Here is a 26,662-nt window from a genome sequence, read left to right as displayed (position 1 = left end):
GAGCCAGGGAGGGGGCAGAAAGAGGGAGACAGAATTCGAAGCAGGCTCCAGGCTCCAAGCTGTCAGCACAGAGCAGATGCAAGCCTTGAACCCATAGACCATGAAACCATGACCTGAGCCAAAGTCAGATGCTTAACAGACTGAGCCACCCAGGCGCCTCTATATTTTGAGCATTAAAACCCATTGTTATGTATCTCATGTGCGTGTTTTTTTTTCTTCCTGGTTGTTACTGATGACACTTATTTTAGTATTCTTTTGTTATGTAGAAGTTTCTAATTTTTGTGTAGTAAATCTGTTTATTATGTAAAATTATGTTATTTATGTTGCATAATAAGCTTATATAATCTCTTAAATTCTTGTCTAGGACGTACACAGTTTTAGTAACCCTAGCAGTCAGGATAAAGTAGATGTGGTGACAAACCATCTCTAAATTGCACAGGCTTAGAACAACAAAGGTCTGTCTCACTACTTGTCTAATTAAGAGTTGGCAGGGTGGCTTTGCTCATCATTTCTGGAACATTGTAGACGGAAAGACAACTCTGAGGGTTTTTGTTGTGGTAATTAAGAAGTGACACTCATCACTGTGCTCACAACTCACTGGCCGTGGCTAGTTAGTCATGGCAGGGGGTCGGGAAATGCACTCTTCTGTGCTCACAAGCAGAGGAGAGCAGACGTAGGTGAAAAGCATTGATGATCGACGCAGTTGAGCATTAATTCATTCAGGAATTTTTTTTTAACGTTTATTCATTTATTTGGAGAGAGCGAGTGAGCAGGGGAGAGGCAGAGAGGAGAGGGAGAGAGAGAGACCCCCAAGCAGGCTCCGCCCTGGCGATGCAGGGCCTGGCGCAGGGCTCCAACTCAGGAACCCGCAAGATCATGACCTGGGTGGAAACCAAGAGTCAGACACATACATCCCACGGAGCCACCCAGGAGCCTGCGAATTTGTTTTTAAACGTAGAGGGCAGTACATGGGTTTCTTGGTTTCTTCCTCCCTGAGACAGACCGTAGAGCCCATCTTAGGGGGTTTGTGTGAGGATGAAGTAGAGAATTGGAAGTGGCTTAGAATGGCTGTGTCACTTTGGGTCCCCGAGGAGCAGCTGCCAGCGAGCAGCTAGAGGAGACCTCCCTGGGCAAGTATTGGGACAGAAAGCCCAGGCGCCTGGGAGAAGGTGGGAGAGCCTTCCGGTCTGAGTGTGTGGCGGGCTCTGCAGGCCCGTCCCCGTGTCCTAAAACGAAAGCCTGCCTTCATTTTCCTGCTACCTGCTCCCCCCACCCCCCACCGGGAGCAGTCTGTGGCCTTGGCGGGGGCCTAGGACGGTGGGGCAGGTGCACCCCTGGCCCGCACTGGGAATGCAGTCCCATGTTCCCAACGGAGTGAATGAAATGGGTGTGGCTTCAGTTTTTCCCCAAGAGGAGTCCTTTCCCCCAGTTATGTTAACTGAATGATGCAGCTTGCTTTCTCTAGATGGGAAATGCTTCCTTTCTATAGATGGGGACACACCATGTGTTCACCAAGCAGCCCGTGTAGATGGACACGGTTCACGTGTGTTTGAACAATGCTCTGGGGACCCTCCTATCTCTGCAGCCCGTGGTGTGTCTGTGCCTCTTCACCAGGGATCACGCTGTGGGTTTCCGAGGAAAGAGCAGTACATTTTCAGTTTTGGTGACAGCTTTCGAACCTCCTTTCAGGAGCCACAGCCGCTTATGACGTGCCAGCGGTGACGAGTGCCCGCTTGCCGGGTCCCTCCACTGTGCCCAGGGCTCCGTGCCTCCCTGGCTGCCTTCACTGGCCTGGCTTTCCCTGCGGTTGAGAAAAGTTTTCAGATCTTTACTGGACATGGACATTTGTAAATGTTGATGCTTTTTGCTTAATTTTTCTGTTGAGTAGTTCAGTTTTCTTGTGGATATGTAAAAGTCCTTTGTATATTAAGTAAGTGATTCTTCTTTTTCCATCCTGTGTTCTGCAAATATTTTCCCACTTTTCCTTTAATCTTTTGATTTTTTTTTCCATTTTGCCATATATAGTTTAAAAATCTTTATATGGTATAATCATAACGCCTGTATCTTTGAAACAGCTTTTAAATTACCTAAATGCTTTTCTCCCCAGTTTTATTGAGATATGAGCACATAGGAGATTGTAGGAGTTTAAGGTGTACAACATAATGATTTGGTATGTAGACATACTGTGAAATGATGACCATTGTAAATTAGTTACCATCCAGTACCTCACACAGTTGTACATCACTCTGGGTGTAGCTGTAGATTCTCAGTGGTGGTGTGTCCGGAAGAGGCATGTTCAGGAGCCTCCTGTGTCACCGTCTCAGACCCTTCTCCCTGAGTGTGTTCCCACATTTATTTTGAGATATTAAGCATTGCTTTGAATGTCCTTAAGAAATAAGTTAATCATGTTGCTGTTACATTGGAGTGGCACAATTGAGCAGTAGACTTTCAACTTGAACACCTAGACACTAACTTCATTGTGAGATCAAGCCACGCCATTTGGCGTTAAAGAAAATATTTCTGTCACCAGCTCGTGTAAAACACAGTCCTTAAAGAGCATCCTTGGATAGGTCTACAGCTATTGCTTTTATAAGGACTGTTTTTATGCAACTTTTCAAAGAAGGCTTCTTTTGTATGCAGGGAGGTATGTTACCAGTAAGTCTTAAATCAGCTAAGATTACCCATCTTTGCTTCCTTTTCCCTTCCTGTCTCCTGCCTACCCTCCCTCCCCCCACTCCCAAATTACTAGGGGCGGTTTCTTTGAGGCCACATCAGGTCATGTGTATATATTTTCAACAAAATAGTTTTGAAAACAGAACATGAAGTCTTTTTGGTCTAGCTCTCTTTCCATCTAGAAGAAGGCTTGTGTAAAGGGTTGATCTGTAACAAGTCAACACAGATGGTTGCGAACTCCACATGGCATCTTTTTCATTGTGTTTATTAGCTATGGGAAGTGACGTTGATGTTTTATTAAATAGGATGGCAGTATTTGGCAGATAGCATTGTGTCTAAAAGTCTTGCCTGTGGCAATCAAGCTTGACCTTCAGACTTTCTCTGGAAGTAGAGAGGCAGCCATTGTACATCCTAGAACCCCTCAGACTTGGATTTTGAGTGTGGGGTACCACCTGTTATATAATATAAATGACCTTGAGTTGGTAGAGTAAAATGGAAAACGGCACCCTGCTCTAGGGATTAAATGACATAATCAGGTTCAAGTGCCCAGTGCATGGTGGATCTTCAGACATTGTAGCTGTGTCCTTCTGTCTTGCTGTCTCTCCCTTTCTAGTTACCATTGGCTTCCCCAGCCCTCTCCCACCCATGAAGGGATGACTAAGATATGGTTTCAGTTTGGGAAAGTTTTACCTTTAAGACCTTTCAAGACAGTTATTTGAACGCCTGGGTATGTATGTAATCTAGGATTTTCTATGTAAAGTACTTAGTCTCAATGTCCTACAGTGTCTTGTCTTCATCTGCATTATGCTATTCCCTCCTCCCAGACTTCCGGCCGTTGTCTGGCCATCCAGTTCCTTACCCTTCCCGGCCCAGTTACCAGCCTCAAGCACTGGCTGTGCCTTGGTCCGGGGAAGCTTCCCCGAGGTCCAGGGGGGAGTGCTCTGGCTCTAGCTTCTCCCGGGTCTGAGCCTTCGCGCTGAAACTGTACTCTGGTTCTGTCTGGGACTCACTCTTTTGGTTCTTCTGGAGCAGGACACATTTCTTGCATCCTTTCGTCTCCTGCGCAGTTATCCTGGCCATTAGTGGATGATTTATGAATTATTCTTTTTTTTTAAATTTTTTTTTTTTAATGTTTTATTTATTTCTAGGAGAGAGACAGCATGAGTAGGGGAGGGTCAGAGAGAGAGGGAGTCACAGACTCTGAAACAGGCTCCAGGCTCTGAGCTGGCAGTCAGCACAGAGCCCGACGCGGGGCTCGAACCCACGAACCGCGAGATCATGACCTAAGCGAAAGTCGGAAGCTTAACCAACTAAGCCACCCAGGCGCCCCTGATTTATGAATTATTCTTAAGCTGTATTATTTCAGACAGGTCACCTAAGCACTGAGACTTAGTCTCCGTATCTGTACAGTGTGGCTTTCTGCTCTGCCCCCCCCATTGTCCTGTCTTACCCATGTTATACTTTATTAATGACCCGTGGCCCTTCGCATTCTCTCATCCCTTCATCTAGTGACCAGACCTGACACACCTCTGGCCTGAGCGTCCTTTGAGTCGGTCCTCTCCCCTCCATGTCCCCGCCTGTGCAGGGCTCCTCTCTCAGGAGACTCCAGCAGCAGCCTCCTATCCGGATTCTGTTCTGCCTTTGCAGGAGCAGAGGATGGACCACAGCACTTTTTTATTTTAAAAATTTTCACTGTTTTTTTTTTTTTTTTTAGTACTCATGGGCTCACCCATAAATGCCTCAGCATGACACGCAAAGCCCTCGCTTCCCAAACCCACCCCCATTCCGACCCCCTCTCTGAGCATTCCACATCGTGCCCATTTCCCTTTTCATTTCTCACTGGTTTCTTCACATTGTTTTTGTTTGTTTGTTTAAAATGCCCTTTTCCTATTTCCCAACACAATTGGTTCTTACACCTTGAGGATTGTCAGGACCTGTGGGTTGTTTTCTTGTTTTGTTTTGTTTTGTTTTGTTTTTTATATCAACTTTTGGGTTTACCCCCATAGATTTTGATTCAGTGTCTGGAGTGAGATCTGCTCTCATTTTCTTCATCTGTAAGAAGACAGTGTTGAAATGGATATTTACAAAGATACAAAAGATATTTACAAACACTGTATGCCAGTGGCTCTTGGATGCTTCTGTGATAATTATGATTCTTTCTTTTACATTAGACACAAATGAGAAGAGAAAGGGAGGGGAGCGAGGAGGAGGTAGGGCCACAGGGACCAGTGGCTCACGTGGCTGTGCATATCAGCTGTGATTAAGAACGCATGTCACCTGCCTGGTGACATTCATCCCTTCCTGTGCCTTCCGTTGGTTGGTGGGGTGTTCTTAAAGCACTTTATATATAGCTTTTAAAAAGATGCTTTAATGATCGAGTTGAAGTTCCTTGTATACCTGTTTGCTTTTGTCATTACATTCTACACTTATCCAGGGCTAGCACTGGGAGTTGCACACTTCTTGATTTTCCTATGCTTTGCCCATAGTAGATGCTCTATAAATTTTTGCTGAATTAAAGGATGTTTGAAAGAAAAATTTTAAACTGTGAGAAGCTTTGCAGATATGACTAGTTATTTATATCAAAAATATTTTCTTTTTTTATGTTTATTTATTTATTTTTAAGGTTTATTTATTTTTGAGAGCAAGAGAGACAGAGAGTGAGCAGGGGAGAGGCAGAGAGAGAGGGAGACGCAGAATCGGAAGCAGACTCCAGGCTCTGAGCTGTCAGCACAGAGCCTGATGCAGAGCTTGAACTCAGAAACTACAAGATCATGACCTGAGCCAAAGTTGGACACCCAACTGACTGAGCCACCGAGGCACCCCAATGTTTATTTTTGAGAGAGAAGAGAGGGAGGCAGAGGGTCCAAAGCAGGCTTTGAACTGACAGCAGTGATCCTGATGCAGGGCTCGAACTCACGAACCATGAGATCATGACCTGACCTGAAGTTGGAAGGAAATGAGCCACCCAGGCACCCACAAAAATATTCATTTTTCTGATGTATTTACTTTTTGGTTAATTAAGAAATTATGCTTAGAACCTTTTAGGAGGGAAAAGATGCTTAGAACCTGTTGCAATGACTGCTGGCTTGTATCGAGTTTAACTGTTTCAAAGAACAATGGTCTCTTAGACAAAGTACAACAATGTTCAACTGTTTCTCTCCTTGTAGTGCAAGAAAGAGCACATAGTTGTCTGTGTCTTTAGGCAGAGACATCTCTGTGGATCTACGGCAGTGTCTACATGTAGACAGTGTGATTTGTTCCTGGTCGAGGGCCCCGGAACAGTGATTTCCTTGTTGTTTCATGTTTTTTGCAAGTTCCTAATGTCAAATGGGTTTTTTTCTTTTGTTTGGGTTTTAAGACCTATTTTCCTTAACTAAGTCTCTGAGAATATCTTTCCTTTGAAAAAAACGGAGATTTTTTTTTCTTGAGTCTTTAAATAACCGTAAGAGATTCTTCTTCTTAGCCTTTCGGCCCCGTTTTGCCAGGGCCGGAGTGTGACGAGATGCTGTTGCCACCTGGGCTTCATTCTCACTGTCAAGAGCCGCGTCACTGTGAGTTACGAAGCAAATGAAAAACTGACATTGGTGGACTTGAGAGTCAGTGTTTGTCTCGTTGCTTCCTGAAGGCCCCTTTCTCTGTTCCCATCCATCCATTCGCCTTCTTAACCCATCCCTGAGTTCCCCCAGGGCAGAGGTACTTAGTCCCTAGCATTCTCAGTGCTGGCTCTGGACTGCAGGGCTCCACCAGACCCTCAGGGACCTTGACCCAGTCTTGACCCAGTGGATATGTAGACAAACTTGCCTGTGTCAAAGCCAAGATTCTCTTTCCCTTAAACCACAGGGTGCACCCTGTGCTATTTCTGTGTCTGCACCCCCACATCTTCCAGATTCTTCAGGTGCCTCCCACTGCCCAACCCCAGGCCTTTCCACACCAGATGCCACCTGGCCCTGTAGCACAGGCCACGCGCACCAGCCCATCTCTTTGCACTTGAGGCTGTCCTTTCTCAGAAGGCCCCGGTTCTTGTTTTTGGTTTCATTTCTTTTGTAAACTTTCGAAGATCTGAATTTTATATAGCCTTGCTGTTTGGGGCCTGACACTTTAAATGTGATGTCAGAGGAAGGATTCACGTCTGTTTTGCTAATGTGAAATTTTAATTTTTCCTTTCAGGTCAACTTTGTCGTGTGCCAGCTCTTCGCCTTGCTAGCCGCCATTTGGTTTCGAACTTACCTCCGTTCAAGCAAAACTAGCTGTTTTATAAGACATGTCGTTGCTACCCTTTTGGGCCTTTATCTTGCACTTTTTTGCTTTGGATGGTAAGTCATTATTTTATTATATTTATTTATTTATTTTATTTATTTTTTTAAATGTTTTTATTTATTTCTAGGAGAGAGAGACAGCATGAGCAGGGGAGGGTCAGAGAATGGGAGTGACAGACTCTGAAACAGGCTCCAGGCTCTGAGCTGGCAGTCAGCACAGAGCCCGACGCGGGGCTCAAACCCACGAACCGCGAGATCATGACCTAAGCGAAAGTCGGACGCTTAACCGACTAAGCCACCCAGGTGCCCCTATTTTGATTATATTTAAATGAAGACTTTGGACAGCTTTGCGAATTGAGTGTGTACAAAGATCCATTATGCGGGGTTTTGTTCTTACATTGTGCAGGTCAGGTTTTATATTTTTCAGTTTAATAGAAATTAAAATCAGAGTAAAGAAGGGGCTCTGTCTCTGCAGTTTGGGCTCGGAGGGCAGTTTACTATTCATAATGTATGACATCGGACAGACGAAGGAAGACATACAGACACATTTTTCTACCATGAGTAGTTCTTTTCACCTATTCTGCACATCTTTTATGCCAAGACAAATAAACCATTTAAACTAGTTTTTTCTTTCTGCACAAGTGGCTTTGAAGAGTCCGGTAAAGCCCAACGATAGAACTCTATTACCATATTTTAGATTCTGCCCTTAGTAAAAAGAGGCTTTGTGTTTGTGTTTGGTGAGAAGAGTTCTTTCTGATGGAAAGCTGTGACTTCTGCACTTTCAGGTGTGTGTGTTCCCTTCCGTGGGCTCCCTTCCGAGCTCTCAGGGCTCCCCCGAGAGCCTTAAATACAGAAACACCAGGCTTCCTGTGGGTCGCAGGTGACTGGTCGTGTGATGGAGGAGATCGGGAGAAGAGACACAGTGTTGGCGAGGTTGCAGAGACTCTCCGTGGAAGGGCTTCTTTGTGGTTTCTTCCAAATCTTTTTTTTTTTTTTAAATATTTTTATTTATTTCTAGGAGAGAGAGAGAGAGACAGCGTGAGCAGGGGAGGGTCAGAGAGGGAGGGAGTCACAGACTGAAACAGGCTCCAGGCTCTGAGCTGGCAGTCATCACAGAGCCCGACGCGGGGCTCGAACCCACGAACCGCGAGATCATGACCTAAGCGAAAGTCGGACGCTCAACCAACTAAGCCACCCAGGCGCCCCCCGAATCTTCTTTTTTAAGTGAGAGCTTTACGCTGCTCGCTCGCTTGCCGTCCAGTTAACGCGCTCACAGCTGAGGCCTCGCAGGCTCTCTCTTCCGCAGGCTCTTTTTGGGGAACGGAGGTTCCCTTCGAGGCCACGCCGCACTCACTGGCGGTGTGCTCTGCGCTCTCCGTGGCCGGGGGCAGAATCTGTGGCGCTCTGATAACGCCCCTGGGTTTGTGCTGGGATGCCGAGTCTCATTCTTGTGAGGGTTCGAATACGCTGGCATCTCTTAATCTGATTTTTGCCTCTGGCAATTGCAAATGTTTCCTAGAAACTAATGAAAAATCGGGCAGGGATCGTTTGTCAGTCTCTGCCATCTGGCCGTGTGGCCAGTCCTCCGCCGGGCACTGCCAGGGGTACCTAGTGCGGAGGTATAGAGTGGTCTCTGTGGTCCCACCTGCGGCCCTTTCCACTTCCTCGATGCCATCAAATGTGTATCCTCACCATTTCTCTAGGTTCTCAGGGGGGTTGATTTAAACCTCTCTTACATCATGCCGTGGGGGTAGTATATACATATATTTTATTTTAAACTTATATTGTCAACCTTTTCAAATGCAGATGCACAGAGAATAATGAGCCCTTGTATACCCCTTACCCGGCTTCGGCAGTTTTTTAAAATTCCTCTATTCTCATTTATTCCCCAACTTGTTTTTTTGGATTAATTAAAATTATATCCCAGCCTACGTATTTCACCCGTAGATGCTTCAGTACTTGTGTGATGCATTTTAGAGAGGGGTTGGGGAAGGCTTGTAGTTTGGAGCGGTCAGGTCCAAGGACACCATTCATGTTGTGGTCAGTGTGAACAGAGTAGAAAATTGGCACGTAAGTAGTATGTTTTGGGGCACAAGACACAGCGTTGCAGAGGGAAGTATGCTGTCTTCCATTAGAGGCCTGCGCTGAGCAGGTACTTTCTTGTCGCGAGCCCTTCTCACATGCTTCACATACTGGGCCGCGAGGAGCCTGACTTTATTTATACTCTTCAGTATTTCAAGTTACACATGAAATACTGTCTCTTTTTTTCTTGAAGGAGAAATGTTTTATATTTCTTTCTATGGGAAAAATGTTTTTAGCTTTTTTATTTATTTTGAGAGAGAGAGAGTGAAAAGGGGAGGGGCAGAGAGAGAGAGGGAGAGAGAGAATCCCAAGCAGGGTCCATGCAGTCAGTGCAGAGCCTGATGTAGGGCTCGATCTCAGAACCATGAGATCATGACCTGAACCAATATCAAGAGTTGGATGCCTAACCGACTGAGCCACCCTGGCGCCCCAAGAGAATTTTTTGGTACATCTCTGCAACTGGTTCAAATAACTATTTGCTAATTGGAATGTGAGAGGAGTAGAGTATCCTTTCAATTCGCAGTTCAACACTCTGTGTTTTTAGGCTCAGCAGTCTCATAGCTGCTATTGATTTTGACAACTTACCTTTTGGAAGTCATATGTTAGTCCTTTGTAAATATTATTGATCATTTTACCTATTTCTGCTTTGTCTCAGCTTTTTTTTTTTTAAACCATCAACTACAAATTTCTTTTAACTGAGAATTTGCTTATACTTTATTTAGCCATCTCTGATAACCGCAGAGGGCAGTGGAATAAAGCTTAGACTCCCAAGTCACACCCGGATTCTGCCTGGGAGCCCTGTTACTTTGGACATGTTATTCAAACCCTTTTGGCTTCCTTTCCTTATTTGTGAAAGGGGATCCATGATTATCATGAGACCCCAAAGGTGTAATAACTACAGAGAGGAGCTAATCAGCACAGTAGCCGGCTCATTGTGAACCTGGAGAATCACCCAGGGTCCAAGGGCATTATCATTGTTGTCATCTGTCATTACCATCATCCATATTGGAAAGTTTAGGTTTATCTAATCTCTTTTTTCAGTATTTATCACATAGCATGTTTTGTTTTGTTTTTTTTTCAACAACATAGTCTGTTGTTTTTCTGTCTTCCTCTCTATACTGGAAGCTCTCTGCAGACAGAGGCGGTGTCCCATTGAGTCTGTATTCTTAGTGCCCAGGAATTCCTGGCTGTGTTCCTAGTGCCCTAGTGCCTGTCAGATAGTAGTACACACGCTACGTACAGATCAGTTGAACAATAGGGAAAGGTGTTTCTCAACCTTTTTTAAAATTGTGTTCTTCTTTGCTAAAAATAAAATTTATACCAGTGTGTGATTTGAAATTCAAAATGAGTAAGATGTGAAATCTAAAAACAAACTGAAAAAAATAAATAAAAACAAACTGAAGGCTTGAGATAAAGGATCCCTTTGTTTTCTAAGTCCTCGGGCTGCTTGAGAGGCTGCGAAGCCCAGTCTTTGGGTTCCCTCCCTCCCCGCCCCTTGAAGAGCCAGCCCGTGGGAGAGTTGCCCAGGAAGAAACAACTTGAGTTTTAACATCAGTTAGGGTGCTAGCTAGGTATGTGACTTTAGGACATAGTTTCCTCAGCTCTAGAATGATGAAGGTTGGATTATAATAGACTTTTAAGATACCTCCTGTCTTAAATTTCTGCTTTACTACTAATACTTCATAGTTGAGTGCATATCGTGTGCCAGATTCCCCAGTCAATACCTTTCATGGACTGTCTCTTAAGCCTGAAAAATACTAAGTGGCTACTTGGTATTTATTATGCTCAGTCTACTAAGGAGAACACGTGGGGGCGTATGAAGAAACTCCCTCCCCAGTGCTGTATACACGAGTAGAAAAGCAACTCGATGCTTGTGGTGGAGGTCTGGAAGTAGGTGGAACAGAGGTGAATGGCAGATCTGCTTCATACGGATAAACCTGAACTGTCACAGTAATAAAAGCCTGTACAGCGGGAGGCTGGCAGAGGGTTTGTTGCACCCCCAAAGATTGCCAAGCACGTTATCTGAACAGTGATGCCAGGGGAGGGGCATCCGAAGGCGATATAAGGACTGGCGCTGTTTGAGAAATAAAACCCTTAGCTTCTAAAGTTATTGTATATTCCTCACGTTCCAAGGAAACTTACTCATAGAAATAGAAAAAAAATATATCCCCAAGAGTCCTCAAAAAAAATTTTTTAAGACAAGTGTCTTTTTTTTTTTTTTTTTTACGTTTATGTATTTTGAGAGAGCAGGGGAGGACAGAGAGAGAAGAGAGAGAATCCCAAGCAGGCTTACACTGTCAGCACAGAGCCTGATGTGGGGCCCGAACCCATGAGCCCTAAGATCATAACCCGAGCTGAAGGAGTCAGACGCTCAACCGACAGAACCTCCCAGGCGCCCCAAGATGAATGCCTTTGCTGAGTTCTAATTTCAGTTAATAAAGCCCTTAACATACCTGGCCGTCCCCTTCAGCATTTCCACATTAGATCTGTTAGCGAGTCATTAATCCATGGGTAACTAATCAGAAAAGTGTGTGTTTTAATCGTGTTTTAAGCTTCCTTCTCTTTCAGTTTATGTTCATGTGTTCTGCTTTCTTACGACTTCCTAGTTAGAGTAGTATTCCAGGCCAGTGCCATTTTCTTGTGTGTGTGTAGGGGTGTGTGTGTGTGTGTGTGTGTTTTAGATGGAGACAGACAGACAAGTATACTCTGTACAGTGGGTAAAATAAGTTTCTTCCGTGCCCCTGCCTTGGAGCCTACTTCTTATAATATACCTATGGAAAGATTTATTCAAAAATTTAAGTAACTTTTCCACATTGGAGATGCCTGTTACTCCATAATGATTAGGTTAAAAAATAATTTTAATCACAGGTTAAGATCTTATTTATATTGTACAATTTATAGTGTACAAGAATATGAAAAAAATTTTCATATATTATTCACACCATCGATGGGGAAAGAAAATGGTAAGTTCGTGTGTGTGCCCACAGATGTGTCATCTCAGGGATGGCTTAGATTGAGTTTAAAACCAGAGATCTTCATCCTGTTGTGCCTGAATTTTGTGAAATGAGTGGATAAGTTAGTTTTCTCATTCAGGGGTGGATTTCTACATTAGAACACTAGGAAATTCAGTGTCCTGTTAGCCAGAATGTTCTTACGGATAGATGACTGCAGATTAAGGATTAGAAGATTATTTGATTGGAGCCATCGTGTTTTCAGAATAAATAGTTTTGGGTGTCCCTGGTTTTTAGTAAATGCCACCATTTGGTAGTTTTTGTTGCTTTGTGAGAAGGAGTTTTAGGTATTTGGGAAACAAATAACTAATGTTCTGTCAGGGCTGTTCTGAAATCCAGATTTATTACCTTTTCGTCATTGTGCCTTGAGTTATGGAAAAAGCAGTAATCCTTGAGCCACATAACCCTCAGTGCTTTCATGTAGCTAGGAGAAGCGAATGCCAGGGCACTGAGTGCGCCGTTATGGGGTTTCGTTTAATTGTCCCAGCTCTCCTGGGCCTTGGGATATGGGACTCCCTTCTAAGCTGTTCACAGAATTTTAGGCCATGGAAGTTACACTCCTTATTTTTTTTTTACTTTTTATTTATTTTTTAAAAATTTATTTCTGAAAGAGAGAGAGAGAGAGACAGTGTGAGCAGGGGAGGGTCAGAGAGAGAGGGACATACAGGATGATCTGAAACAGGCTCCAGGCTCAGAGCCGGCTGTCAGTACAGAGCCCGACGTGGGGCTCGAACCCACAAACCGTGAGATCATGACCTGAGCCGAAGTTGGACACTTAACCAACTGAGCCACACAGGCGCCCCACACTCCTTATTTTTTATCTGCAGATGTTCTGTGTTAAACAGAAGCACTTTGTAGCCTAAATGGGTTTAGCTTGATGCTTGCGAATGGGAGTCCTTCTTCTAACAGTGCTCTTATTTTTATAGGTATGCCTTACACTTTCTCGTACAAAGTGGAATTTCCTACTGTATCATGATCATAATAGGAGTGGAGAACATGCACAAGTAAGTGTCACCTCTTTATACATATCAATGCGTCTTTCGCTGTAAGAGAAGAGATCACAATTCTGTTCTGTTCTATTAAGAATCCTTCTAAATGGTGATAATTTTCTCCAGGAGAGCTGTCCTGAATTACTTAAAGCAGGCAGCCCTGGCACTGCCGCCATCTCGGGCTGGATAGAGCTGACATGGGGGCCGTCCTGACGTGGGGGCCGTGCACGGCACCCCAGGCCCCACCCACTAGGTGCTGGTAGCACCTCCCCCCTCGAGGTGGGGCAACTGTGAATGTTCCCAGATATTTTCAGATGTCCCTCGGGAGGCAAAACAGCAGACGCGTGGTGTCTGTTTTGTTTTCTGAATACAGCGTGGCACCTAGGAGGTTGTAGGTTCTCAGGAAGCATTTATTGAATGAATGAATGAATGAAAAAATGAATGAGTGAGTGAGTGATCCCATGACTTCTGTGTGACAGCAAGCCCTTTCCCGCTAGTCTCCCCTGAGCTCTTGCTCTTAGGCCACAGCCTCTGCCTCCTGCAGAGCTCTGCGCTCCACCTCGGGGCTGCCAGCGTAGTGGCTCTGTCTCCCGTCCTGCTTGCCGCAAAGTCCCAGACCTCATTCTTGAACCTGGACATGGGTGCTGGACTTCCCTTCCACCTCTGCTCCCAGGGGGCACGGCATGGGAGGAGGGAAGCCCAGTAGATGGGAATGGGGGAGTGGGTGTAAGCCATGGAAGAGGAAAGGGAGTAGAAATGTGTTTCGGGCAGACCCGCCTGGAGCCTGGAAGGCATTTTCCCGGAGCAGGCGGCCGTGTGGCCGGGCTCTGTGCGGCCCTGATGTGCTAAATGAGCCTTTGTGGACGGGCGTGGGAACCTCAGCGCCCTTCATGTTCGGTTTTTGTTTTCTAACTTTTCTATGGGAAAACTTGTTTTGAGTTCTGAAAATTCTCAGACTTCTGGAACACAGCACAAAGGGACTGCCGTTATTTAAATACAAACAGCAGAAACGTGGGATGGTGACAACAGGAAGAGGAGAGAAGCCGTCAACCTCGAGAAGTTAAGCTGCAGTATTTTCATTGTAACTTGGCAAGGAACTTTCAACAGAACAAGTGACCTAGAGAAAAAAATGTAGAAAGTGTAGACATATACAATGAAATCGTACCTGTCTGGTGGGTTGCCAGGGTGTGGACGGGGTTATATCGTAAGAGATGTAGGAAAGTAGTTTTAAGTTTACCATTTTATCGCCCCGCCCCTCCCCCACCAATGTGAACCAACATTTGTCGTTTGCCTCAGTGTTTCCAGAAACTTTCGGATCACGGAGATGCGGCCCTTCCCCTCTGAAACGCACTGTTGGGTTGGAGACGTTAAGGCAGTGAGTCACGCAGCGGACACGTGGTGGCTGGTGCTGGGATCCGGTGCTGCGTACGCGGACGCGCTCTGTCGCAGCCAGACGCTTGCCGCCCCACCCCCAGTCCCCCCCGCGCTGAGCGTTAGAAAAGAAGAACGTACTCAGGCGTGGGGAAGCACGAAGGAGGGAGCGGCTGGAAACTAGTCACACCCAGACTGTGGGTGCGTCACCCATTTACTGTATGTTCAGTAGAATAAAGCAGTCGGAAACAGTACAGATATTTGGTGCTAAGTAGAAATTGTGCTAAAGTGCATTTTTAGGACTGGAGAAGCATTGACAGAGAGTTTCCTCAGATGCCTCCTTGATGGATGGTGACATTGAACGGCAGGCTGGGTCATGAGCAGGGATCAAATTCAAACTCTTCCCCCGAGGGGCCCTAGTGGTTGACTGGATGAGCCCTGGTTTGGAGCCGTGTGTATATGGGTCTGGATTCAGACTCTTTGATTTAGGACCTTGGCCAAGTCACTTAACCTTTCTGGGTCTAAGCGGGATTAAACCAGTGACTCACTAAAGAGTCTGCCTCCCTCATACCCTGGGCGCCCCGGTCAGCTCTGGTTTGCACACAGGGCTGGGCCGGGAGGAAGAGGCGCTCCAGTTCTGGGTGAGCTGCCCTCAGAGGTCGTTCTTAGTTACGGTGTTTTGCTGGGGCTTTTTCTTCCTGATACCATGTCAGAGCTTGCTGTAAGCGCTCAGTGCCATCACACCCAGTGCCGTGCACTGTAATTCATCCCGTCGTCTTCCCAGAAAGTGAACTCGGTAGGGATCTTTCACTTATTTTTTGATCCCATTTTTGCGCATGTAGATGATAGAAGCTCTCGGTAGGTGAGGTTATCTTTTCTGTTCAGTTGAATAAGTATTTTGTGACTCTTGCTTTGAGGTTTTTTAAATTTTAATCTGTTTTTGGTTTCGTATTTCCAAACAGATTATATTCATTCCTGCTGTAGGCCCTGAGCGGCCGCTCCGTGGCTTGACTTACAGCCCCGTTCCTGCTTCCTGCCCTTCCTCCGTGTTCTTCTGCCCCTTAGGCTCTTGCAGAGCAGTGGCCCTGGGGGTTGGGCTGGGCTTAGGGAGAGAGGAGGCAGGTGTAGCTGGTCTGGCCTTTGTCTCAATCCAGGAGGACCCTGAAGAGCGGCTCGTGCAGGGTCCTTTCCACCTGTTCCCCGCCAGCACTGACCCGACCCCTGCAGGGCCGATTCCTAGAGAAGAGTGTCGTTAGGGGCTGGCTGACCTCTGCGAGGAAGGAGTGATGATCTCGGAAACGCCATCTGGCAGGCAGAAGCCTCAAGTCACTTGAAAATTTGTCCTCATGAAGTTAATTAGCAGTGGTTCGTGGCTCAGCAGGGACTCTGGGGAAAATATTAACTTCGCTGAGGACAATCTTATCCTCCCATGAGAGGGAATACAATGTGGCAGGAAGGAAACTGGACTCTTAGATGTTTTCTTCTATGTTCTCTGTGGACCATGTTTGGAAGCCTTGTAGTGGTTTGGGATAAAGATATAGGCTCTTGTGGTATTGCTGGGCTAGAAGTTGAATTTCAGTTGTAAGACCGTAAGTAATTCTAAAATCGACTCTTTATGTTACCTTATGTTTATAGTAAGTGATGCTTCATTAATTATTGTGTGTCAGTCGCTGTGCAAAGCACACGCATGGGCACGTAAGGCTTTGGAGGGAGTGTGACCTATTTCCCAGGGAAACAGGTTAGCAAGTGATGGATCTGGGATTAGAACTAGGTGTGTCTGATTCCACCTGGGGCCCAAGGTTTTACTTCTGCATTATGTTACTTCTAAGCAGCATGATCATGAGGACACATTATTAAAAAAGAAATACCCTGAAGTGACTGAGAAAAAGTAATGAGAGCCAACAGGCAGGGTCCCCAGCAAAGGGAGAGGTTTGTGTGTTTGTTACTCTCACTTAGAGCAAAGATGCAGATACTTTATCCAGAAAGGTGCAGTGGCCTTGTGCATGTTGTGCTTAGGGTCTGAGGATCTTAAATATTCTCAGTTCTCACAAGGAGGAAAAGTTATTTCTTGGTGATAGGTACAGGATGTCCAGGTTCTGTCGGATTTCTGAAAAATCTTGACAAGGCACCATTCCATAAAATCCTGCACTCAGGAAAGAGCATGACTCAGACTCCTTTATACCATTCAGCCCATTATAGGGTCTCTTTCGGAGGTATTTGAAGGCCAAATTTTATTTCTCATCGTAAACTGGATGTGTCTGTTAAGGTGATTCAGTCATCCTTGAGCCAGTAAGGGAAGCTTTTTTGTCTTAGGCTTGCACAGGGTTTTTATACAAAGTAAGGGTTTTACGTTAATGTAGGGATGCTAATGAGACTAACACACATCCCTTAGTAGATAAAGGCGTTACTTGGGGCGCTGCTGTTCATCGGAATGTGCTAGAGTAAACACACATGTGCACAGATTTCTTGTTCAGTGAGGTTCTACCACCTCAGATCTGTCTAAAATGTCAGATTAGTATCTTATTCCATATTAATCAGCTCAAAAACAAAAGAAAGTTTTGGATCCAGTGAGGTGAATATATTCTTCTTGTTTTAAAAATAACAATTCATGTATTATAAAAAATAAGTAGATAATCATAATAATTAAAAATAAGAGTGCTTTTCATTGGCGAAGTATAAGGACCCATCTTCTGGTTTTGGGTACTTCCAGAAACTACTTTTACATTAAGATCTTAACCCTTGCCCGAGTGTTGAAATAAACATTAAAAACTCACATAACTGTCTTATTTGAATGTTGAGCAAATGCATTCAGTTATGTGTCATAACACATGCGACATACATAAAGTGTGTGGTCCTTGTTGAAGTTCCATGAGAATCAAAGCTTTTGTGACTGGATTGTTTTTTAACTTTTAGGTAAGAAATGGGGAAGTAGTTTCGGAAAACCAGGGCTTGCTAAGTGAGGAAACTACCTGTGGCCTGTTCTAGTACACCTGTTGACATGTGTGAGTTTTGTCCTCACGGTGTTAGAAGCAATATGACTTAATCAAACCTTTGGAACCTGACTTTGGTGTTCGAATGACGGAGTGGCTACCAGGTGCCAGTGACTTGTGGAGTGCTTTTTACAAATATCCCATTTAAGTGCCCCAACAGGGTTTGGGAGAGTGTGTTACTTATGTGCAGACCATGAAACGGAGGTTCCAGAAAGCAAACACACTAGAACACACTCACAAAGCCAGTTCTAAAGGTTTTTTGGGTTTGGTTTTGTGTGTGTGTGTGTGTGTGTGTGTGTGTGTGTGTGTGTGTAACTTAGACAAAAAACGTTCACCTGTTTAGCAGACAGCATAAAAATCCTAGTTGTTTTTTGGTAGAATAACAAACATTGTATTGTGAATGGCTTTATTAAAGTATATAATAAATACAGATTTTAAAATGCTGTTTTAATGTGACAAAAAATAGAATTTTAAAATACTCTGGGATAATTAATTTGTGTGGCGAAAAGTACTGACCTCCTACTTGTTGCTAGCTTATTAAATAATTCATTTTAGAGCAATTATGGAAAGATAGAGGGTAATCAAAGGTGATGGGCATCTATTTTTCACAGTGAAAGTTGAGCTTTTGCTTAACCTTAATGAAGGGGCACCTGGATGGCTCAGTCAGTTAAGCATCTGACTCTTGATTTCAGCTCAGTCATGATCTCATGGTTCATGAGTTCAAGTTCCGCATCGGGCTCTGTAATATGGGATTCTCTCTTTCTCTCTCTCTCTCTCACCCTCCCCTGCTCATGCTCGCTCACTCTCTGAAAATAAATCAACATTTTTTTAAAAATTAAAAAAATAAAATTTAATGAAGATCAGAAAGAGATGAGATCTTCCTTATCTTTTGCTAGCCTTGAAATTGTGGGTATTCCAGAAAATGTGCCCTTAGCATGACTTGTCTTGGGAAGAAGACAATATGGGGATGGGCGAGGCACTATTTGCCTTTTTCTTAGTTTTGGAAAATCTTGTATAGAATTCATATTGTTGGAACAGTTTCCTTTTAAAACTCTAGTGATTAGTTGGGGCGCCTGGGTGGCTCAGTCGGCTGAGCCTCCAACTTTGGCTCAGGCCATGATCTCACAGTTTGTGAGTTCAAGCCCTGTATCGGGCTCTGTGCTGACAGCTCAGAGCCTGGAGCCTGCTTCCAATTCTGTGCCTCCCTCTCTCTCTACCCCTTCCCCTACTCACAGTCTGTGTCTCTCTCTCAAAAATGAATAAACATTAAAAAAATTTTTTTTTAATTCTCAGTTTTAGCCTAGCATGGTAAATATCAGTGGCTGCTATTTATGTGAGTTATGCTTCTTTGGTTTCCTCAATAATTTTTGAGTAAAAAGGATCCTGAGACCACAAGAGGGGGAGTGCTGCTCTAGAACTCTACCATGGCACGTGAGGCGGCGCAGGTGTGCGGCTCACGCCTGGCCTACACCTGCTCTCAGAGCTGCCCTGCTGCTGATGGAGCCCTCAGGGAGCACGGCCTTCTGTCTCTGTGCTCCCCCTGGATCCGTCCACCCCTGGCCACCTGCTCGGTGTGCAGAGGGGCCACAGAGACCTGCACTGAGAGTCTAGAACAATCCTGGAGGCAATGCTGTGTCCACTCCACTGTCCCCGGTTCTCCCAGTTGGTGTCTTCCTGACCTCGCTTCTGTTGTTCATTGTCTCTGTCACTCTCACTACCTGAGTGTCACCGCATACGCCCCCAGGCACACGTCCGGGCTGGGGTGACACCGATCTCCACTGCACTTGGGCAGCCGTGTGTTCTGAGAGAGGGCCACGTGGGGGCTCTTATTTCACTTCAGTCTTCAGTTTTCTTGCAAATAATTTTATTTTATTTTATTTTTTTATTTTATTTTATTTATTTTTTATTTATTTCTAGGAGAGAGAGAGAGACAGCGTGAGCAGGGGAGGGTCAGAGACAGAGGGAGTCACAGACTGAAATAGGCTCCAGGCTCTGAGCTGGCTGTCAGCACAGAGCCCGGTGCGGGGCTCGAACCCACAAACCGAGAGATCATGACCTAAGCGAAAGTCGGAAGCTTAACCGACTAAGCCACCCAGGCGCCCCTCTTGCAAATAATTTTAATTGATGTTTTCAGTGTCCTTTCCCATTCTTTTCACATTAGCCTAAATTTTAGTGACCTTTAAGTTCACTCACCTGATCTCTGCCTTCTCACACTTAGCAGATAACATAAGTTCATAATTAAAAGTCCTGAGGGGAGCTTGAGTGGCTCAGTCAGTTAAGTGTCTGACTCTTGATTTTGGCTCAGGTCATGTCTCACTGTTTGTGGGTTCGAGCCCTGTGTTGGGCTCTGTGCTGGCAACATGGAGCCTGCTTGGGATTCTCTCCCTGCTTTCGCCTTCTCTCCTCTCTCTCTCTCTCTCTCTCTCAAAATAAATAAACTTTAATAAATAAAAGTTCTGAGATGGACATAAAGATAATTCTTGGGAGATAATCCTCACCGATGCGGGGTGAGGTGTTTAGAAGTGGGAAGAGGGAGGAGGAGGAGGCGTGAGCTGGCTGTCTGCAGGTATCTTCCCCACCCCACCCCCCCGATAGAGAAGGGTGCCGGCCCTTCCCTTGTCCCGTGCCTTTCCGCACCCAGTCCATGTTACCACCAGGCCCCTCCCTCCCCGCAGCCTCTCTCCCTGGCCCCGGCTTGTAGCCCAGCAGCCGGGCTGATCGGGGATGCTTGCTGCTTCCTCGGCCCCGCCACGCATGGCCGTCACTAGGAACTCTTGTGCTTTGGTTCCCATTGGCTTGTAGGAGTGAGATATCTGCGAGGCATTTGAAACGGCGCCTGCTGTGTAGTAAGCACTGGTTAGCTGCCCTCCCTCCCCTCCCGATGCTCAAGTCCGTCCCGCTCTGCAGCAGCCTCGTACCTGGACGGTCATGGCTGGCGGCCCCGCCCTCTGCCCTGGCCTGTGCTCTGCTGTCCCGACGGTCCTCTTAACCCTCTGCCTGACTGTGGCTCCCTTCCGCCCGGCAGCGCCTCGGTGCCTTTGCCCTGCCTTTCTGTGCACTCTCGGTTCCAGCTCCCGCTCCCCGACCCGGACGGGCCCAGCCTTGATGAGCCGTTTGTAGCTCAAGCACATGCTGTGCCGTACTTCGCCCGGTTCCTTTGCGTGTGCAGGGAGCCCCCGCCGCCCCAGGCGTTCCTGCTGGTCTGGTGGCGTGTGACCTCTGGGCTGAAGCCCTTTCCCCTTTTCCTCTTCCCCCTTCCTGCCAGAATTAGTCCCCCTTGATCTTGAATGGCCCCTGTGATGTCGCATATCGTGCCGTGCCATGCGGATCTGTGGTCGAGGTCCTGGCTGTGGAGCCACACCCCCACCACCCTCACCCGCTCAGGAGCTTGGTCACGCTGTCGGGGTTACTTAGCCCCTCTACCCTCACTTTCCTCATTCGTGCATTAGGAGCAACAGTAATTCCTACCTCCTAGGACTGTGGCAGAGATTAAATGAGCTATACTGTATTTCACTGACTGTAAGATGCCATTACAGCATTATTTTAAGCACCACTAAAGAAGATGGCATGCTGTCGGTTGGGAGGGCGTCCTTGGCTTTAGAGATGCTGAAATGTGAGCATGCAGGAGCATCAGATTCAGGGAGATGCAGTTTGCAGAGCCCCTGGGCAAGGGGTGCGGGGTGGGAGGCGGGCATGTGGTAGCCAGTGTCTGCCTCCCATGCGAGACTTGGAACCTAGGAGGACAGGGACTGAGCCGCATTCGCCTTTGTAACCTCAGAATCTCTCCAGAGACCAGGGATGGGAATGTGTACTTGAGCACAGCCAAATGGGCTCTGCACACGAGCTGACCGTTTCCTCACCCCTGCAACCAGAGGGCAGGCTCAGTGCACGTCTCCTCCCAGGGTCCCTTTTCTGAGAAGCCCTGACCCGCTCAGCTTTGGCTCGGCTCTCGTGCTGCCTTCTTCCGGTCCCCACTTGGGGTCTTAGGTATTCCGAGCCAAAATATGGATTATGGAGAACTGTAATTCACAGTCCTTCTTTTGCTTTTAAGAGCTTTGAAGAATTAATTGAATCACTTTTTTTTTTTCTTTTCCTGCTTTCCTTCTACAAATTGTTTCACCCTAAAGTGTAATAGAAAAAAGATGAGTGGTCTTTTGTGTTGTGGGAAGGGGAAGGAAGGTCAGGACCCTATATTAAAATGCAGCCCCCGATGGACAGAGAGTGACAGGCCTCTGATCTGCTTGGTGGAGGCCCAAGGGGACTGGGGGGGCGGGTGATGTGAAGCCTTTTCCAAACATTCTTCTTTGCAGAGTCCTGGTTGTGGTAGCAACGAGAACAGACTGAAATCTGGATGTTTTTTGGTGGATCATTGTCTTTCTCAGTTGCCCCCAAGATTCTGTCATTACATTGTTTGCCAGAGGTAGTTCTTGATGTTATTGAGAGCTTTAAGTTTGTGCATAATCACGACTTACTAGGACAAGCTGAGTTGGGGACTGCTAAGCAGATAACATTTTGAACTAGAATACGAAGGTCTCAAATCTTTTTAAAAAATATTTATTTATTTTTGAGAGAGAGAGTGTGAGTGAGGGAGGGGGGCAGAGAGAGGGTGGGAGAGAGGATCCCAAGCAGGCTCTGCGCTGTCAGCACAGAGCTCGACTCAGGGCCTGATCCACCATGAGCCGTGAGATCGTGACCTGAGCCAAAATCAAGAGCCAGACACTCAACCGACTGAACCACCCAGGCGCTCCCAAATATAAAAATCTATGTTTTGAAAGATGAAAGAATCTTGCTTAATGCCAGCAGCCAAAACCCAGTTTTACTTGTACATTTGAGTCAACTTTGAGAATAATTAAGTGACTTGAGTATGTTACTGAACCAGGTGTGGGAGCAAAAGTTGGATTTTATAAAACAAGCTGAACAATAGCGGGTCGTTTGGTTCATTTCAGTCTTCTGTCAGCAGAGGGAGAACAGGAAAGAACCGAGTGCCTTCCTACACCAGTGTCACTATTTGTGTCTGGTCTGGTGAATACAGCTAAGCTCCTTTCCGATTTCTCATGAATGAGGCTCTGTAAAAGAACACACGAAACCTCTCACGACTTGCATTGTGTTTGTAACGCAGTGAGATCTCTTTGTTCCGGCAGAGAGAACACCTGGTCGGAAGAGTGGGGAGATGGCCCAGCAAGCCCGGATGCCCAGGGACAGTGGGGTTCTCTTAAGGAACATTAGAGTACCTGCGAGTCTCTAGGAAGGACGCAAGCATGTGTTCTGTTCAGTAGACACCACATCTGGTGTCCGTAAAGTGGGGACCCTGAAGAGGTGGTTACTCTACCCTCGGGAGGCAGCAGCATCCTAGCTGTCTGTGCCTCTGAATCTTGCGTGGGCGTGGCTGCCCTCTGCGGGTAAAGCAGGTGGGCTTTTGGAGTTTTACAGTTCTTGTCTTGTCTTAGACCTCGGGATACTTTCCTGTGCACGGAGCTCAGGTCACTGTCCTTAGGGAGGTCTGGCGCCTCCTCTTGGCATGAAGACTTCGCCAGCTATGGGGAAGTTTCTTCTCGTCTGGGTCTGTGACTTGATTTACCTCCCGCACATACAGCATTTCTGTGCGAGCCTCCCCAAACCCGTCCCACCTGAGAGAGCTTCCAGCTGTCGAGGAACAAAGAGGTTGGCAAATTTTTTTCTCCCTCAAACAGTTAGAAAACGGAACAAACTTATCAAAACCATTTTAGGGCTCTGGAAATTGACCAAAGCAAACAACAGTTGAGAAGCATTTCTCCATTGAAAGAAACTGCTAACCTTGGAGTAAGAATAGGGAGAATCTGCTGTTCCTGCCTGAGGTTCCCGCCACTCCTCGCTCCTTGGCAAGGCAGTTCCGCTGGGGCAGGCTGGCCAGAGGCAGCGGACTTGATTTGGAGGGGAGGGCAGAAGCCCCTCGCAGCGGCTACACCTCCAGCCCTGCTCTCCTGCGGCTGTGGGGGTGCATTGACTGGAGAGATCCTGGAAATGAGAGAGCCGTCAGGGGACTTGAGAAGATTCCCATGGGGCACCTGGGTGGCTCATTCGGTTAAGTGTCCGACTTCAGCTCAGGTCATGATCTCGTGGTTCGTGGGTTTGAGCCCCGCGTCGGGCTCTGTGCTGACAGCTCAGAGCCTGGAGCCTGCTTCAGATTCTGTGTCTCCCTCTCTCTCTCTCTCACCCTCCCCTGCTCATGCTGTCTCTATCTCTCTCTCAAAAATAAATAAAACATTAAAAAAATTTTTTTAATTAAAAAAGAGAAGATTTCCATGCAACCCTGGCTGCCTGGAGGCTGCATCCAAGGGAGGCCCGGGAGGGCCTGTGTGGGAGTAAAGCTGAGGCCAACTTCACAGGTATAGACTGCTGCACGGGGTCTTTAACCCACATGGAGATCCGCAGGCAGAGGCAGTGCCTTGCTGGCTGAAGGTATTTGAGCACAAGTTCCTAGTAAGCCCTGGCTGACCACTGAGCTGTGCGGACACAGGGGTGGCCCCTAGAGCGAGGCTGAGAAATAAAACCAGTGAAAAACTGAGCAGAGACATCAGCCGCTACCTGCCATGGGCGAGAAAGATTCAGCTGATTAAGGCCTAGTGAAAAAAACAAAAATGGCATGACAGCAATGCTCAAGGAAAAAAAAGGCAATCAAAATTGAGTTACTGTATTATTGAATATGGCCAGTTTTAAACACAAACTTAGGACAAATAGGGGAAAGGCAGTGAAATGAAACTGTCTCTAAATAGTTCCAGATGTTACATTTACCAAAGACTTCAAAGCAGCTATTATGGATGTGTTCAGAGACGTAAAGGAAGGTGTATATGATGACCATGAGTCAACAAATAGGGACTGTCACTAACGGGATAGCAAGTGTTAATCCGAACCAAACAGAACCGAGTTGGAAAGTTAATAACTGAAAGGAAAAACTTACTAGATGTGCCACACAGTGATTTGCGATGGCCAGAGCATCCGGCACCTTAGAGGTGGATTAGTAGGTACTAGGCGGTCTGTAGCACCGATATAAAACATACTGAAGAAAATCAAACCACTTCTGAGTCCTGGAGGGCAACACCACGTATACCAAATAGTCCAAAAGGAACATGCAGAAACAATTCTGTTCACAGTACCGTCAAAAAGAATAAAATATTTTATTTTGGAATAAATTTAATAAAAGAGCTGCAATGACACTTGAAAACTATAGACCATCTCTGAGAGAAATTAAAGGAGATTAAATGGGAGCACCTGGCTGCGACTCTTGGTCTTGGGGTTGTGAGTTCAAGCCCCATGTTGGGCAGAGAGCTTACTCAAAATAAACAAATAAATAATAAATGGAAAGGTATTTCATATTCATGGGATGGAAGACTTCCACTGTGAAGAGGGTGGTTCTTCTCAAACTGATGGACAGATTTAATGCAATCTCACAAAAATTTCAGAAAGCTTTTTTAAATAGAAACTGACAAGTCTGAGCATCTGACTTCAGCTCAGGTCATGATCTCGCTGTTCCTGAGTTTGAGTTCCACATTGGGCTCTGTGCTGACAGCTCAGAGCCTGGAGCCTGCTTCAGATTCTGTGTCTTCTCTCTCTCTCTCTCTCTCTCTGTCTCTGTCTGTCTCTCTCTCTCTGTCTGCCCTTCCCCCACTCATGCTCTGTCTCTTACAAAATAAATAAACATTTAAAAATTATTTTAAAAAATTGACAGGATGATCATAAAATTTATATGAAAATACAAAGGACCTTGAATAAGAAAAAATTTTTTTGGAAAAACAACGAAAATTGACTCTACACTATGGTAGAGTCATAAAGATGCTGTGAAAATGGTATAAGAATGGGCATATAAGTCAAAATTGAGAGTCTAGGGGCACCTGGGTGACTCAGTCAGTTAAGCGTCTGACTTTGGCTCAGGTCATGATCTCCCGGTTTGTGGGTTCGAGCCCCGCATCGGGCTCTGTGCTGACAGCTAGTTCAGAGCCTAGAGCCTGTTTGGATTCTGTGTCTCCTTCTTTCTCTGACTCTCCCTTGATTATGCTTTCTCTCTCAGAAATAAATAAAAACATTAAAAAATTAAAACAAAACAAAACTGAGAGTCTAGAAACACACCTTTTTTATACTTATGGTCAATTGATTTTCAGCAAAGGCACCATGGCCATTCAGTTGGGAGAAGATGGTCTTTGCCACACGTGGTGCTGGGACAATTGAAGTGTGAGGAGGTAGGCCTGGACCTTTCCCTCCACCACACATAAAAAGTCACTCAGTGTATCAGAGACTTGAGAGTGATATCTGAAACTATAAAACTTTAGAAGAAAATATGGGAGCTCTTTATGACTTTGGGTTAGGCCAAGACTTCTTAGATGTGACACCAAAAGAATGGCCCACACAGAAAATTCACTAATTATCCTTCATCAGAATGAAAACCTTTTTCTTTTCAAAAGACACTTCTAAAACAATAAACAGGCAAGCCACTGGGAGACATCTGCAAAGCACAGATGTGATTCAGGAATTGCATCCAGAGTATATAAAGAGCTTGTACCACTCAATGCTAAGACAACCCAACTTAAAAATTGGGAGTATGGGGCCACAGTCAGCAAGTACACTCAGCATCCACGGACCTGCTTGCGCGTAGTCTGCTCTAGACAAAGTCCCGGGATGTGCCTGCCATCCTGGAGTTCATGGCAAATGGGGGAGGAGGAGGCAGACAACAGGCAGGTAAACAAATACGGAAGTGAAATTATTGCAGAGAGAGAGAGGAATGAAATAATATGGGTGCCACCGGAGAGAGCTGAGAGCTGATGCTGCGTGTGAACCAGGGAGAGAGCCGTGAGCAGAGGGGAGCGGCCCGCACCTGGCTGTCAGGAGCGCTCTGTGTGGTTGGAGACCCGAAAGAGGCCCAGTCTGGCTGGGGCCTGGTGAGCAAGGTCACGAGTGGTGTGCGACGAAGTCAGAGGGGGAGGCTGGGTCGACTGTAGTTGTGGGTGCAGTGGGAGCCCATCCCGGGGACATGGCTCCCAAGCTGTGTAGCTGGGGTGGTTAGGGGGTACGCGTGTGTAGCAGGGGTAGCGGTCAGAGGGACTGGGAAACCACACCAGACAAGACACGCTGGTCCAGGAGGGTCCGGTGGAGAGAGAGGCAGGCACGTAGGGGGCAGTTTAGAGGCAGGACTAGGGACCAGATTGAGGATTGGCTGTGGGGCATGAAGAAAAGGGAGGAATTGGCTTCTGGTGGCTTGAGACACTGGCCGGGTGGTGTTATTTAGGAGATGGAGGGAAGCAGGGGTCGTAGGAGAGGCC

At 46.2% G+C, this 26,662-nt stretch overlaps 1 protein-coding gene across 1 annotated transcript in view; it reads left to right on the top strand.

Moving 5' to 3' along the window:
* MBOAT2 (membrane bound O-acyltransferase domain containing 2) overlaps positions 1-26,662 on the top strand; it is a 125,854-nt gene that overhangs the window by 46,164 nt on the left and 53,028 nt on the right. The window contains exons 2-3 of the mRNA XM_039231017.1: positions 6,841-6,986; positions 12,949-13,026. Of these exons, the coding sequence (XP_039086948.1) occupies positions 6,841-6,986; positions 12,949-13,026 (224 nt within the window). The remainder of the gene's footprint in view (positions 1-6,840; positions 6,987-12,948; positions 13,027-26,662) is intronic.

Source organism: Hyaena hyaena, unplaced genomic scaffold (genome assembly GCF_003009895.1).
Source record: "Hyaena hyaena isolate Hyena2069 unplaced genomic scaffold, ASM300989v1 scaffold_53, whole genome shotgun sequence".
NCBI lineage: Eukaryota > Metazoa > Chordata > Mammalia > Carnivora > Hyaenidae > Hyaena > Hyaena hyaena.
The sequence above is the reverse complement of the archived record's forward strand: the minus strand, read 5'-3'. Positions and strand labels throughout refer to the sequence as shown.